At 32.2% G+C, this 14662-nt stretch overlaps 1 protein-coding gene across 3 annotated transcripts in view; it reads left to right on the forward strand.

Annotated features, from left to right (window-relative positions):
* Positions 1-14662, forward strand: part of ARID2 (AT-rich interaction domain 2) — a 166719-nt gene that overhangs the window by 84452 nt on the left and 67605 nt on the right. For 2 of the 3 annotated variants that reach the window (XM_023256978.2, XM_023256979.2), the window contains exons 4-6: positions 5866-5999; positions 10087-10305; positions 13764-13831. In XM_023256978.2, coding sequence (XP_023112746.1) covers positions 5866-5999; positions 10087-10305; positions 13764-13831 — 421 coding nt within the window. Of the gene's footprint in view, positions 1-5865; positions 6000-6531; positions 6687-10086; positions 10306-13763; positions 13832-14662 lie in introns of those variants that run through there. The other variant, XM_045061671.1, reaches the window with a different exon arrangement.

A 14662-nucleotide genomic window follows, 5' to 3' on the forward strand; every position in this document is an offset into this window, starting at 1 on the left:
ACTTATATGTGGATCTTTTGTACAATACAGTATTATATATGTATTTCCTCTTTCTTATTATTTTCTCTAGCTTATGTTATTATAGGAATACAATATGTAACATAAATACAAAATGTGTGTCAACTTATTGTTTACGTTACCGGGGAGGCTTCTGGTCAGTGGGCTATAGTAATTAAGTTTGAGCGAAGTCAGAAGTTATAATGCAGATTTAGACTGTGTGGGAATTGGTGCCTTTAACCCCTCTGTTGCTCAGGGGTCAATTGTACTTATTTGTGTGTATATATTGCTATATTGCTTTATTCTGAGTCTTCATATATATGAAAATGAATTTCTGTTGTCTTAGTTGAACAACATGATTGGGTAGGGATTTCTTGTGAAATAACTTTCCTCCTCAGAACTCTAATATTTGCTTATTATCTTCTACAATTAATTTTGAAGAGAAGCCAAAGTCTAGTTGACTGTTCTATTAACTTTTGGGTAATGGCAGTGATTCTGAATACTCCTAGTAATCTTTATCTTTGAAACTTAAATCTTTTATTGGGTTATGTCTAATTGTTTTTCCCTTTTCATTAATTTTGCCTGGTGAACCATGTGCCCTCATATCCCAGCTCCAGGGAGCTTTTTGATGTACATATTACACATTTTAGGTAAAGAAATTCTTTTATGATGACAGTGATTATCACTTCTGTTCCCTTTACTCTAGTCTTTCCTGGAGGACCACCAGGTGTTTTGTTTGTTTGGTTTTTTTTGATCTATGTTTGGTCTCCTGTTTATCGTAAATATCTCATTTTTATCCATGAGTTTCATTAGTTCTTTTCTTTTCCATGTGGAACAGTTTCTCAGGCTTGCCTTCTACATTACCCAGGTTATCTTCTACATTGTCATATCTACTCTTTCATGCCCCCTTTTTGGGAGAATAATCCTGGGCAAAGAAATTTCATTATCTTTATGGTTTCCAAAGCCACCACACTTGATTTTGTGCCTGGTGTATTTATAGAGCACATCAGTAGAGATCCAATACCTGTTGATACTTAATGACAGTCTGTCCATGCTGGTACTTTTCATAGGTGCCCCACACTCCTGGGGTCTTCGGGTTTATTTTGACAAAGAACCTCAAAGGTGAAGTTTATAAATGACTTTGCCTCCCTGAACAACCACTGAGTTCAACCCACCTTTCTGTAAGTTTTTTTTAAATAATTGACAGTCTCTAGATCCCATTGTCAGACACACCTTCACTTTCTATTAATCCCTTAGTGGTTGAAGGAAATCCAAACTGTACTTGCCTTTTATGTGTTCTGGCCTAGGATCTCATCCACTTTCCACTAGATCACATTACTCTCTCATATGTTTTGCAAGTTAGTCTTGTGGATCCTTGAAGTTGCTTTTAAGGGACCAGAAATTCTAAAAGTTATTAACTTACAAATAATGCTGTATTCCTCTATTTTTATTCTTTAGAGGTCATTGCAGTTAGATTTAAGGGAAGAGATGACTATGGGTCCTTGAACTGTCATCTTTAACTAAAACCATTTCAAAAAATTGTTACATAGAAGTGTTCCTAATCATATCCATTTGATTTTTTTCCTTCATCCAAGAATAATCAAGAGTTTTTCTTGATTGTTGTTATTAATGTTGATTTTAATCTCCAAGAACTCTACCAAAATATGTACAGATGAAATTATATGATATCTGAGAATTGCTTTAAAATAATCTAGAAGAGGATCGTGAAGATAATTGCATATAGGTTTGGAATTTTACGTCATGAAAGTTATTTTTAATTTTCCAAGAGGTTAATTTCCTTCTTAGAAAAAACTTTCTTTGAATTGCTTTATGGTTAAAGAATGTGCCATATATAATATTTAATCTTAAATTTACTATAATTTTCTGTGTGAATTGATACATATCAGTTTTATAATTTCCATGGAGTTTTGAAAAGAAAATCATTGTATGTCTATTAAATCAATCTTAGTGGCAATTATACTCAAATCTTGTAAACCTAATTTATTTTTTTAATGTGCTTAATCTGTCAAATATTGCAAGAGGTTAAATTTTCCCACATTCATGATAAAGCCATGCATATTATTTGATGCGGGGTTTTTTGTTGTTTTTGTTTTTTAAGAGAGAGAGGGCAGGAACAGGAGAGAGGGGCAGAGAATGGGGAGAAACAAAGAGAATTTTAACCAGAATTCACACTTAGCATGGAGCTCAAGGCTCAGCTCAGTCCCACAACCCTGGGATCACAACCTGAGATGAAATCAAGAGATGGACACTCAACTGACTGAGCCACCTAGGTGCTCTTATTTGATGCTATATTAAATGGACTCTTAACACTTCCCCCCTGCATTGTATTGGGATTGGTCACACTTATTAAGGCTTTTAATTAACAGTGCCATTTAAAACAATTTCTGTATTACATGCCAACTTTTCATATTTGCCTTCCTCTGAGTCTGTAACCTGTGATATAGAATCTACTATAAAATAAATTAATGCCAAGTTGAAGAAAAAGAAGATAAAACTCATCCCAGTTGAATCTTTTCCTATCTGGATTTCAATATTTTACCAGTCTTGAGTTAAATATGTAGTGTATGGGCACCTGGGTGGCTCAGTTGCTTAGGTGTCCCCCTCTTGATTTCTGCTCAGGGCATGATCTCACGGTTCGTGAGTTCAAGCCCTGCATGGCACTCTGCACTGAGTGTGGAGATTGCTTGAGATTCTCTCTCCCTCTCTTTCTCTCTCACTCTGTCTCTCTCTCTGGCCTTCCTCAGCTCATGTGCTCTCTCTCTGTCTCTCAAAATAAATAAATAAATAAACTTAAACAAAATATGTAGTGTGCTAGGCAGATTACCATAGAAATGTAGTAAATACTGGTTTGATTCATATATTAACTATTCAAAGTGATGTCATTGAGTTTGAGAAGAAAGAGAGTGAAATGTGCAGTCTAGCATTTATAGTTTAATGAGTGAACACAAAATATCTGTTAGTGTATAAGCTCTAAGTCATGATAGAGAATTAAATTAGAAAACTTAGACTTTGAAATGTAACTTTGTATTTTAGCAGCTTTCTCTTATCTGTTATTACTTTTTACTTTTTAGAAGTATATAACTCTTTGAAAAGCCAAAAGACTTTGTGCTTGTTTATTGTGAGAGACAAGAGATCAAAACTGGGTGCCAAAACCTTGGTTGAACTAAGAGAGGTTGAGTTTTAGTTGGAAATATTTAATCGTAACAGTGAGAACAAGTATTGGCCCTCAAGCCAGGAAAATAAAAATTTCAAAAATCATAACAACTTGCCTAAAGCACAGATTTTTGGGGATTGAAATTATATAAAGAATCTGGAGGAATGTGTCAAGGGACCAGACAGAGGTCATATTTTTAACATTTTAAGAAAATTGGAGTTATAAAAGGTTTTATGTATAGAATACACCATTTATTATGAGTATATAGTGCTTGTGTTGTTGTCAGGCACTCCTAGCTTGCACCACAGTTTGGGTATTTAAAAAAAAAAAAAAAAAAAAAAAAAAAAAAAACAAGCCCAAATTTCAAATCTGCTGTGTTCAGTTATAACAGATTTATAAAGAGTATCTTAAACATGTTAATGGAAGATTTTGATCTTAAAATTCTTTGTCTGTGGGGTGCCTGGGTGGCTCAGTTAGTTGAGCATCCAACTCTTGATTTCAGCTGAGGTCATGATCTCAGAATTCATGGAATCGAGCCCCATGGAATCTCAAGGTCACTTGCGGGATCGAGCTCTGTGCCGAGCCTGCTTGGATTCTCTCTCTCCGTCTCTCTCTGCCTTTCCCCTGCTTGTGCTCTCTCTCTCTCTTTCTCTCTCAAAATAAACTTAAAAAATTCTACATCTTTATTGTTATTTTGATTATAGTTAGATAAAAATTATTTAATGAAGATATTTGAGTTTGTGTTTAACCATTCCACGAGTTCAATCAATTCTGAAAGACTATACTCTCTAAAATACCTCTATCAATACTATTACCTGAGTGTAGATAATCCTTCATTTGCAGAAAATATGTCACATAATTTTTGAGCAGCTGTTTGTGTCTAAATTTATATATACTCTTCTTTTTATGATATCTGCATTAAAAATTCAAAAAGAATAGGCTTGATTTATTTACCTATTTAAGTCCATTGTGGGTCTATCCTGGAGAGAGACTGCTTCTTTTTAATCATCCTTTTGTTTTATGTTTTTAGACTGTAAATCTATCTGCCACGGACATCCCCAGGGTCAGGATGAAATGTATGCAGCTGCATACTCTTCTCAATGCCCAAGGGTTGTATCTGCACACACGTCTCTGCTTTAGTCGGCTGTATCTCCAGCAGAAAAGTGTTGGATCCATTAGTTATCAAACTGCCAGCTAGGAACGAGTTCTTGTTCAAATTGAGCTTATATGGGGAACTTAGAAGGAAAGGGAAGGGACATTTTAATTCCTTTTCAGGCTCAAAGATGTGAATTACTGTGCCTTATAAGACTGAAAGGGGAAAATAAGGAATGGTGATGATTTTCCGTGTTTCATATTTGTAAAATTATAGTTTCCATTTATCCCACCTTGAAAGTTAAGTTTTGGTACTCAAAATAATACTTCTGAGATCATCCTATATCTTCATTGATAATCCCCTTCCTTATCTCAGCTGTCTGTAACTAAAAAGCAAAGGGTAGATAGCTATAGGACTTTGAAAATGTCTACTAATGAACTTAGTATCTGCTTGGATTAGGAATGGTAAAAGGGGTGATCCATAAAATAATCACATCTAGAACTTTTCTGTAGTAAATTTAAGTTTCTGTATTAATCAGTTCACCTTATTTGTGAAGTACAGTAGCAAGTTTGTTAGCTGCAGCATTGTATTTGGCAGGGGTTTGACCAATTGTTTCCCCATTTAAAAAGCTTACCTGGGAATCTTATTATAAACTGGTAGGTGATGATAGATTGAGAATTTTGGAAATTTAATTCTAATTAACATCAAGAGGATTAATCATACCCAGTAATGATAATACAGCAGGGGATACAGGAACTATCTTGTAAGTTAGTTAAAATATATTAGGCCATCACTTTTAGATGGAAATTTATTTAGAATGGGCATACCGTTTCCAATGCCTATCTAGAGGAAAATATTCAAACAAATTTGCACAAAAAAAATTCAAACAGATTAAGCTTATTCCTGCTGCATGATTTGTAATAGCAGAAAACAAACTGAAAGTAGCTAAATGTATCACTAGAGATCTAATTAGGTTATGATATATGAAGAGGATCAAATATTATACAGCTGTTAAGAAAAAACTGAAGTAGTACTAATGTATTGACATACTTAGATCTCTAAAACATACTGTTAAATAAAATTTTGCACAGAAAATATACTCCAGTAACCACGTGAACCTGGTTAGTGATTATCTCTGGTGAGTGAGATTAGGGGAGACCAAGGTTAGAGAATCTTCTCATTTTCTCTTGGCTTTTAAATGACCGTGGATAATTTTTTTTTTTTAATTGGCAAATGATATGTTCTCCCATTCATGTACATGTGTTTGTCCTTTGATATTACCTACTTTTGTATTTTTATTTGAGTAGTGGAGTGGTCTTTTCTGAAAATATAAAAACACTTTTTTTTTTTTAAATCCTAGTCACTAGAGCACCAGGGAGAAAATATAAAAACACTTTAGAACCATTGCATTGAGTTTGTCTGTAGTATCACAGTTGATGTGACTGTTTAATCTAAGAGGCTTGTGGTATCTTTTTTTTTTTTTTTTTTTTTTTTAAATTTAGGGCCTCTAGGGAAGGAAAACAGATCATGTGGTAGGTAGGAGTTAAAAAAATAAGATGTAAACCTATTTGTAAAACTCTGCTGTGTTTTTCTATTTCAGTTACCTAGAAAAATACGAGAAAGTTCATCATTTTGGGGAGGATGATGATGAGGTACCACCAGGCAATCCAAAGCCACAGCTTCCTATTGGTGCAATTCCATCTTCCTACAATTACCAGCAACACAGTGTATCAGGTAAATATCATCGGAAATTGTACAGTTTTGAATTAGGAAAATAGGCATGATCCAATAAATTAATCCTTTACTTTGCATGTGCAACTTTCAAAGATCCACATCTAATTGATATAAGGGTCCTTTCTGTAATAGGCTGTATAAGATTTTTAGTTGCAGGAATTTTCAGAATTAGAAATACCCATACTTTCAAGTGAAGTTTTTTCCTTTTTTTTTTCCTTTTCGACTAATGGTCAGTTTAATCTGAATAGTCACGAAAATGAGAATTTCAAGGGTATATTATTGACAAAGTACACAGTTTTTTAGATATTTATTATTCTTCATTAGTGCTAGTCCCAGTCTCTTCTAGATAATCATTAAGCTCTCTCATTGTGTCAGTATCACTAATTTTATTTTCCATTATCTATTTTCTAATATTCTTTCATGTTGAATTTCACTCTGTATTTCTTCCCTGTTCAGTAAGACACAGAATCTTCTAGAATCTGATCATTATTAGAAGAGGCTTCATCATTATGATGCTTTTGTATAATGGGGGCAGGGTTTGGTGGTGATGAGCACAAACCAAACCTCACTTTATGTTTATTAAGTAGTTAATTACCTCAAGAGCCAAGTTTAAAGGAGAATATTTTAAGTCACCATGTAGAAAATCTTGAAAATACTTCAAGCTGATAAAATGGGGTGACTTGTTAGGTAATATACTCTCTATTCCTAAAAAGGGCTAATGACCATTATTTTATTCAAGGCTACTATAAAGGGTATTCCTACATTGAATGAGACATTATATTAATGACCTTTAAGACCATTTCAACTGTATATAACTGCGTGGTTCCTATATTACAGCAATAGCAGAACTGTCCATTCTTGTAACTTAAATAGAGTTTGGTGTCTGCTTTTACAGCTACCCGTATTGACCCATTTCTACTTTTGTTCTTGTTGAAAATGAATTTTTTTCTGGATCTGGTGTTTCTTTTTCTTTTTTTTCCTCTCCTAGTTAAACTAATGACCCCAAGAAAAAAAGATGTGAAATATTTCTGGTATTTCAGAAGCCTAGTGAAAGCCATTGATAGATCTATACAAGTTAAGGGAATGACAGAATTGCTTAACTTCGTTAAAATAACTTCTTTCTGATATGCTGTCATATATGTGTTGTCTCTTTTAAAAGTAGAATCTGAGTAGTTATGTAACATGTAGCATATTTGACAAAAATCAAGACTGGGGACTCAGGAAAGGAAAGGAAGTAAGAATTGCTAGGGAACATCAAACTACAACATACCTAATTCAAACTGAAAAGAGATAATATTTCAGGGCAGTATTTATAAATTTGAAGGTGTTGTTTTTAGGAGTAGGCATAGCAACATTATGACAGTGTTCTGAAAATTAACACAATTATCATTATACAACAAATTCTTTTAAGATTCTTTTCAAGTGTCATTAAGGTAAATAGAGTAAGCTTCATAGCTGTCAATTTGTGTTTGTATCGGTGTGTTTTAAGTAAAGACCAAATTAAAATTACCTACTGGTAGATTAAGAATCTCTAGGAAATTTTAGTTAGAACCTATAGAAGATTTGTGTCTACCTCTTTGATCATACGGCTGTACTTTCTATTTGGTTTGGACAAATGTATTTGGATCAATATATTTATCTAGAGACACTTAAATTGTTGATATTTAAAAAAGCTATTCTTAAACAATATTTTGAATTAAGAAATTTCAATTGGCCGTAGCCCTAGGACATTTGATATGGAGTGCAGTTTTACTTATACTTGTTATAAGTTTGTCAGCAGTGATCTGTTTGTGTAAACTTTGAGTCAAGAATGTTGAAAATAAATTTCTAATCCTGTATCAATTATAAAATTATAGCTGTTCAAATCCTATTTCCTTGGGGAAGGGAAGGGAGAGAAGATCTCAAAATCTTAGAAACATTTTCTCCTACATTATGTTAGAAATCTTTACCAAGCCTGATACAATTAAAGGACTTTTGTTAATATATTTATTTATTTCATTTTATTTGGAGATGTGTTTGACAAAGTCACTCAGGTAAGGATGAACAGAATTGAGTGTCAGCATCTGTCATTGTCCAGTAGCAAACGCCAACAATTCTGAGGTCATATTGAAAGCACATAAACAAGACTGTGACAGGTGTTGAGTTGGGTTCCCAATTCTTTTCTATTCAAGAGATTTGCCCGAAAGTTTCATGGAAGCTAAAAACTATTCCTAAAACTTGGCATCTCGTCATCAATTCCAGTGTATGACAGGAATAGCTTAATCTGTTCCTATATTCACAGAAGTTTTGTTACCTTTTCTCCAGATTTTATGTTTATCTTATGTTGTTACTAGAAATTTCATTTATCAGGATTGTAGAAAATAAACAATGTATTATTCAATTTTAAATATTGTAAAGAATCTGTCATAGTAATCTGTAACTCTGTTGTGGCCCTTCTTTGCTATTATATTATTGGAGAAATTCCTAGAATATTTTCGAATTGAAGAGGTGCTGCCTCAGCTGTCTACAGTGGGAAATAAAGAAATTTCTTACCTATATGATTTTCTTCTGTGGCATGTTATGACAACAGATTTCTATTTGCATTCCATTTAGCAAGGTTGAAAAAAAATCCTTTAAAAAATTCATGTGTTTCTGAAATGTCTCACCTGGAAGTTTTCTATTTCTTGTTTTCTTACCTCTTCCCATTAACTAGTTAATATCTTTATGTGAAAATGTATTTGGAGCATATGTCTGAGGACATAGCTACCAAGGCCTAAACTGACATTTTCTTATATATTATGATTATATGTTACTGTAAGTCCATCTTTCCTACCTTCAAAGTTTTGAAGATGTTTTGAATTAATTGTCCTACAGAAAATCTTAGTTACCTTGGATTAGGCAAAGATTTCTTAGGGTACAAAATCGTGAACCATAAAGGTAAAAAGTTATAAATCACACTTCATCAAAATGAAGAACTTACACTCTTCAAAGACACTGTTAAGAAACTGAAAAGATAGGCCACTGTTTGGGAAAAAATATAAAACAAATACTTGATAAATAACTCACATTCAGATTATTTAAAACTGACGATATTAAAATGCTGACAGGGATGCAGAGCAACAGGATTCTGGATTGCTTCTGGAAATGCAAGATGTTATAAGCCACTTTGGAAGCAGCTTCACAGTTTCTTACCAATTTAAACATACACTTATATATGGCCCAGCAATGCAAGAGAAGTGAAAAAATACTACTGTGCGAATATGTGAATGTTTATAGCAACTGTATTCATAAGTGCCAAAAACTGAAAACAGTTCAAATGTCATTCAACTAGGGAATGAATAAACAAATTGTGTTATGCCCACACTATAGCATTAAAAACAGACTACTAATATATACCTCAATATGGATATTAATCTCAAAAGCATTTTGCTAAATGAATGAAGTCAGACATAAAAGATTACATACTATATAATTCCATTTATTTGGAATTTTGAAATAAAAATGTATAGGAACAGAAAGTAGATCAGTGGTTATCTGTGGTTAGAAGAGGGGCTTGACTGCAAAAGAGCATAAAGAAACTTTTGTGGGTGATGGCAATATTCTGTATCTTCATTGTGGTTGTGGTTAAAAGACTTCATTTGTCAAAACTCATAGAACTAAAAAGCATGAATTTTACTGTGTTAATTATTGTGATAAATCTGACCAAAAAAGTAATAATTCTCCTATAGTTAGGTAAAGAAGGTAGACAATGTGTCTAAAATCATATTGTCAAAATTTCAAAAGAATCAGTGTCCCTGGCTTAGTAGTGTATAAGAATTAGAAATAGATTCTTGAAGTGCAGGAGTAAAAAGTACCGAGTAGGTAAATTTAAATAGTGATACAATAATAATTTGGTAATGATATCCAAGAGGATATAGTACATTTTTTGTATTTTAATACTTTTTGAAGAATGTAATTTTCACTTAAGTTTAGAAAGTTGAACCCTTTAACCTTCTACTCAATTTAAATTTCATAAAAGAAAACAAGCCTCTGTCTTGTATTTGCAAGATATTAACCACAATGGTTTCTAATCCTTGATATACTTAAGGCGTTTTTGTTTTTGTCTTAGATTATCTGCGTCAAAGTTATGGGCTATCTATGGACTTCAATTCGCCAAATGATTATAATAAATTGGTGCTTTCACTGTTATCTGGACTCCCAAATGAAGTGGACTTTGCTATTAATGTATGCACTCTTCTATCAAATGAAAGCAAGCACGTCATGCAACTCGAAAAAGACCCTAAAATCATCACTTTATTACTTGCTAATGCCGGGGTGTTTGACGACAGTAAGTTTTAAGCTGAACCTATTGTATGATCAGTCTATAAAGGTCTTAAGGATTTTTAAAAAGGTTTTTAAGGAGAAAAGTACTTTTTATTAGTATAATAGCATTCTTTATTTGCTTTTATTATATTAAATGTGCTATTTAAGAAAATGAATATTTGTTTTTTTAACTTTAAATATTTGAATAGTAATTACCTCACTAGAACTTTTGCAATAAAAATCCTGGGTTTTTCTTAGAGTAATAATATGGGTTTCTTGATGTTAGAAGATTGTTTGATACAAAATCCTGATAGAAAAGACTGGGACCTGCAAGAAATTTTTTTTTTGCAGTGTGTGTTATTATTTTTAGTTAAAAGTTTAGGTCAATGTATTTAAATTTGCTGCCTAAATAAAATAAGAGTTACCAAATATTCCATGTCCTTTTTACTTATAGGATTTGCTCACCAAAGATTTTTATAAGTTAAATTATATATGTTCTGTAAATCTAGGTTACTCTTAAGACTAAATTGCTCATTTCTCTAATTGTAGTTCAATAGAGATTTAGAAAATGTTTCGAAATTTTTCCACTCATGGTTTTTCTTTTTAAAATATCTATGTTGGCTGAATGTTATTGATGTAAAATTTTTTCTTCTCAACCCTCCTTCTATTTGAACGCCATTGTAACCTCTTTTGCCAGCAGTATAAACTACTACTAATGGGTAAGGTATGGGGGTAATCCCAAATAGGGTAGATAGCATGAATCAAAAGGAAATTCTGGGTGCACATAGTTACGTGGAGAGAGGGATTTAATTTATCCCCTTGGGAAGGGACTCAGCTGTTCAAGACCAAACTTTGCATAATGTCTTTCCCAACAACTCAGATACATGAGGAAAAAAAAAAAAAGGTAAGGTATTGATATATTGAAATTATTTTATCATATCGGCACTATGTATAGCACAGTAGACACAGTTTGAGAGAGAATTTCTTATAGTATTTTATAGATTTGTGACTATTATTGTTTTTATCCTTAAATAGTAACATGTTTGCAAATAAGTTCATTTTTCTGCAATTTGGGTCAAGTAGTATACTTTTCAAACATAATTTTATTTGGGACTAAGTAGTAGGATGCCTTAGAATTTGTCAGGTACTTAAGGTTGTATGAAGGCAATTTTGAAATGTTTAAACAAAAGTGAAATTAGTTTTTTACCCTGCCTGAAAGTCTTGTTGGTTATATGAGGGAGGAACAAAGTACTTCTCAGTTTGAATTATAGCTTTGGAGATATAAATTTGGTGGATTTCTGTCTCACTTTCATGTTTTATGGTTCCTAATATTTTGTTTTGGTCTTTTAAGGACATTTCAGCATTTAAATGGAATAAAGTTTAAATTTTTCACATTTAGAAGCCTTAAAATGAAGTTTTTAGAAAAAATATTCTCAAACCAGAATAATTTTAGTGACACCTTGACCATTTAATCAATGAATAGGATTACATGTGTATATACAATAAAAGTTATCTTACCAGTTTTGCTTTACTGAGGTCTGACATTCTTCAGACCTAGTTTATCTTCATGCATTTTTTAGTCACTTTTATTTCTCTTATGCAGTATAGCAATCAAAAACTAATAATCTAGCAAATGATATTTAAGGAATATTACTATCATACCAACAGTCAGAAGTTTAGAGTTCAGAGTACTTGGGGACTTTATGAAGACACTATACTTAAAGCAGTGATTTTACATTAGATCTCTGAGGATTATGAATATATTTGATTTGGTTAGGCTTTTGAGCAGTTTGATTTATTTTTAGGGCATGGGATTTTAATAAGAGATAAATATACATGACACTTCCTTTAGAAAATGTAGAATGTTTGTATTTTTGGTATGTTTGAAGAATATAATAAAAATTCCTTTTGATAAAATGTAATTTTTCCATCTTATATTTCCATCTAGTATTCTTTTCCCAGTGAAGTTTTTCTTTATAAGGTTCTTTCAGGACAAACAAAATCTTATTTCTCTTTAGTGGTATGTGGGCTTCATTTTTCTAATTAAGTGGCTATTTTATATGTAAGTGTGATATTTTATGAAATTCTTCCTTAGGTCATTGTAGTTCATTTACTTATTAAAAACTTTCACATCTATTCTGTTATTTCTTCATGACCCTATTATCAATATTGAAATTAATTGATAAACTTATGTTAAAATTTATTCTTCATCCTTTTTAGTAGGTTTAAATGAAAATTCTTACTCTAAATACTTAACAAACTTTTGCTTAACTCACTATTAAGGAAATGTTAGGTCTAAGGCATAATAAGAATACAAAGATTCAATAAATCTTTTTACAACAGAAAATGTATATGCTGATCACAACATATCCATTAAGGATGCTTACTTTTGTTTTTTAAAGAATTATGTTCACAAAACTAGCTTTTCTGTTAACTATTGCCACTATATAGTTTTCTTTCTGTGTTCCAAAAGCAGTAGCTTTCATTAAAGAATTAATCTCATGGTTGATAAAAGCACTTCCCTTTTTTTTTTAATTTTTTAAGTTTGTTTATTTTGAGGGAGACAGAGACAGCGCAAGTGGGAAAGAGGGAGAGAGAGAATTCCAAACAGTCTGTGTGCTGCCAACCTAGAGCCCAATATGGGCCTCAAACTCACGAAACTATGAAATCATGACCTGAGCCAAAACCAAGAGTCAGACGCTCAACTGGCTGAGCCATCCAGATGCCCCAAAAACATTTCCCTAATTTTTAAAGGCTTAATGCTTATTATTGTCCCACATTTCAGACATTTGTATCATACTGCTTTTATTGTCTGTTCCCATAACTGATAATAATATGAGCTAGCAACATAAAGGAGAAATAAAATGATATAACATCTTCTTACATGCCTAAACCTGTGTTGTGGGGAGCTGAAGGGTTGGGTGTTATTAAGAAGGTTTTGAAATGCATGATTTGATTTTTCTTCTAAAACAACTTTATCAAATGTAGAGAAACTACAGTACTGAGTATGTTTCTTAGGGGAGATTGTATTTGTGGGAATTACTTCCAAAGAATGCCTTATCCTATTTGAAATATTTATTACCCAATCACTTTTGAAATTAATATAAAAATTTTAAATTTAAAAATTCTGGCAACCTAATAGCAATAGCATTAGTTTGACTTTTTTTTTTCTTCTCCTCTACAAATTAAACCTAATGCAGAGTAACTGTTACAGTATTCTTCTTTTCTACATTGTCTGTATAAATGCTATAAAAATGAGTTGTATATTTTTAGTTTGTAGAAAGATAAGTTTCCTTTGAATTCTGTAATTTAAAAAACTGTATTTCAGAAGAGATTATCATGACTTTCTATCATTTACTATGAAATAGTTTTTAGTGAAGAAGATACGTAAATGTACTTTTGCTGTTTTTTCTAAACCTACATACTAAGGAAGTAAGTGAAAGAATAATTCCATTTTACTGAATATACTATTTATTCTTTTAGCTTTAGGATCCTTTTCTACTGTATTTGGTGAAGAATGGAAGGAGAAGACTGATAGAGATTTTGTTAAGGTAACACATAAATTAAAATATTGAGCCTTTGAAGTACATGTTGCCAAGTGCCAAGGATCAATGGCTGCTCATTTTGTATAGATACTATTTATACTTCAATCCTTAGTACAATACATACAGATACCCATGCAAAGTTGTGATTGAGTAAAAAATGCTTTAGAATAGCAAATAAATAAAGTTCTGTTTTTATTATACATTGATTTCTGAACATGATAAATCTATAACAACAGCAATAAATCTGAGAATACCTAGATTCTGAGCAGTATTCTAGCTAATTTCCTTAGGGTTGTTTTTCAGTTCACTTAGTCACTCTTCAGCTGTATCTAATATTTTACTTGATTTACTTGTTAAATTTTATTTCAGTGTCTGTGTTTTTAATTTTTTCTTTAATATTTTGTTTAGAGAGAGAGACAGACAGAACGTGAGTCGGGAGGGGGCAGAGGAGAAAAAGAGACACAGAATCTGAGGCAGGCTCCAGGCTCTGAGCTGTTACCGCACAGCCTGATGTGGGGCACAAACTCACAGACTGTGAGATCATGACTTTAGCCAAAGTTGGACACTTAACCAACCGAGCTACTCAGGCGCCCCTAGTGTCTGTGTTTTAATTTCTAGAACTTTTCTTTATATTTTTTCAAATTCGCCCTTTTGGTCTTTTATGCTTTTAATAATTCAAATAATGTATATTTAAAATATATTGTATTAATATTCAAATTATGTACAAATTAAATATATACATATATAAAATGTAGATCAAAAATTAAATGTATGTGTACAAACACACACACATGACAGTTCTAATACTTAAGCCTCTTGCAACTCATTCTAGTCACT

The sequence above is a fragment of the Felis catus genome, chromosome B4 (genome assembly GCF_018350175.1).
Source record: "Felis catus isolate Fca126 chromosome B4, F.catus_Fca126_mat1.0, whole genome shotgun sequence".
NCBI lineage: Eukaryota > Metazoa > Chordata > Mammalia > Carnivora > Felidae > Felis > Felis catus.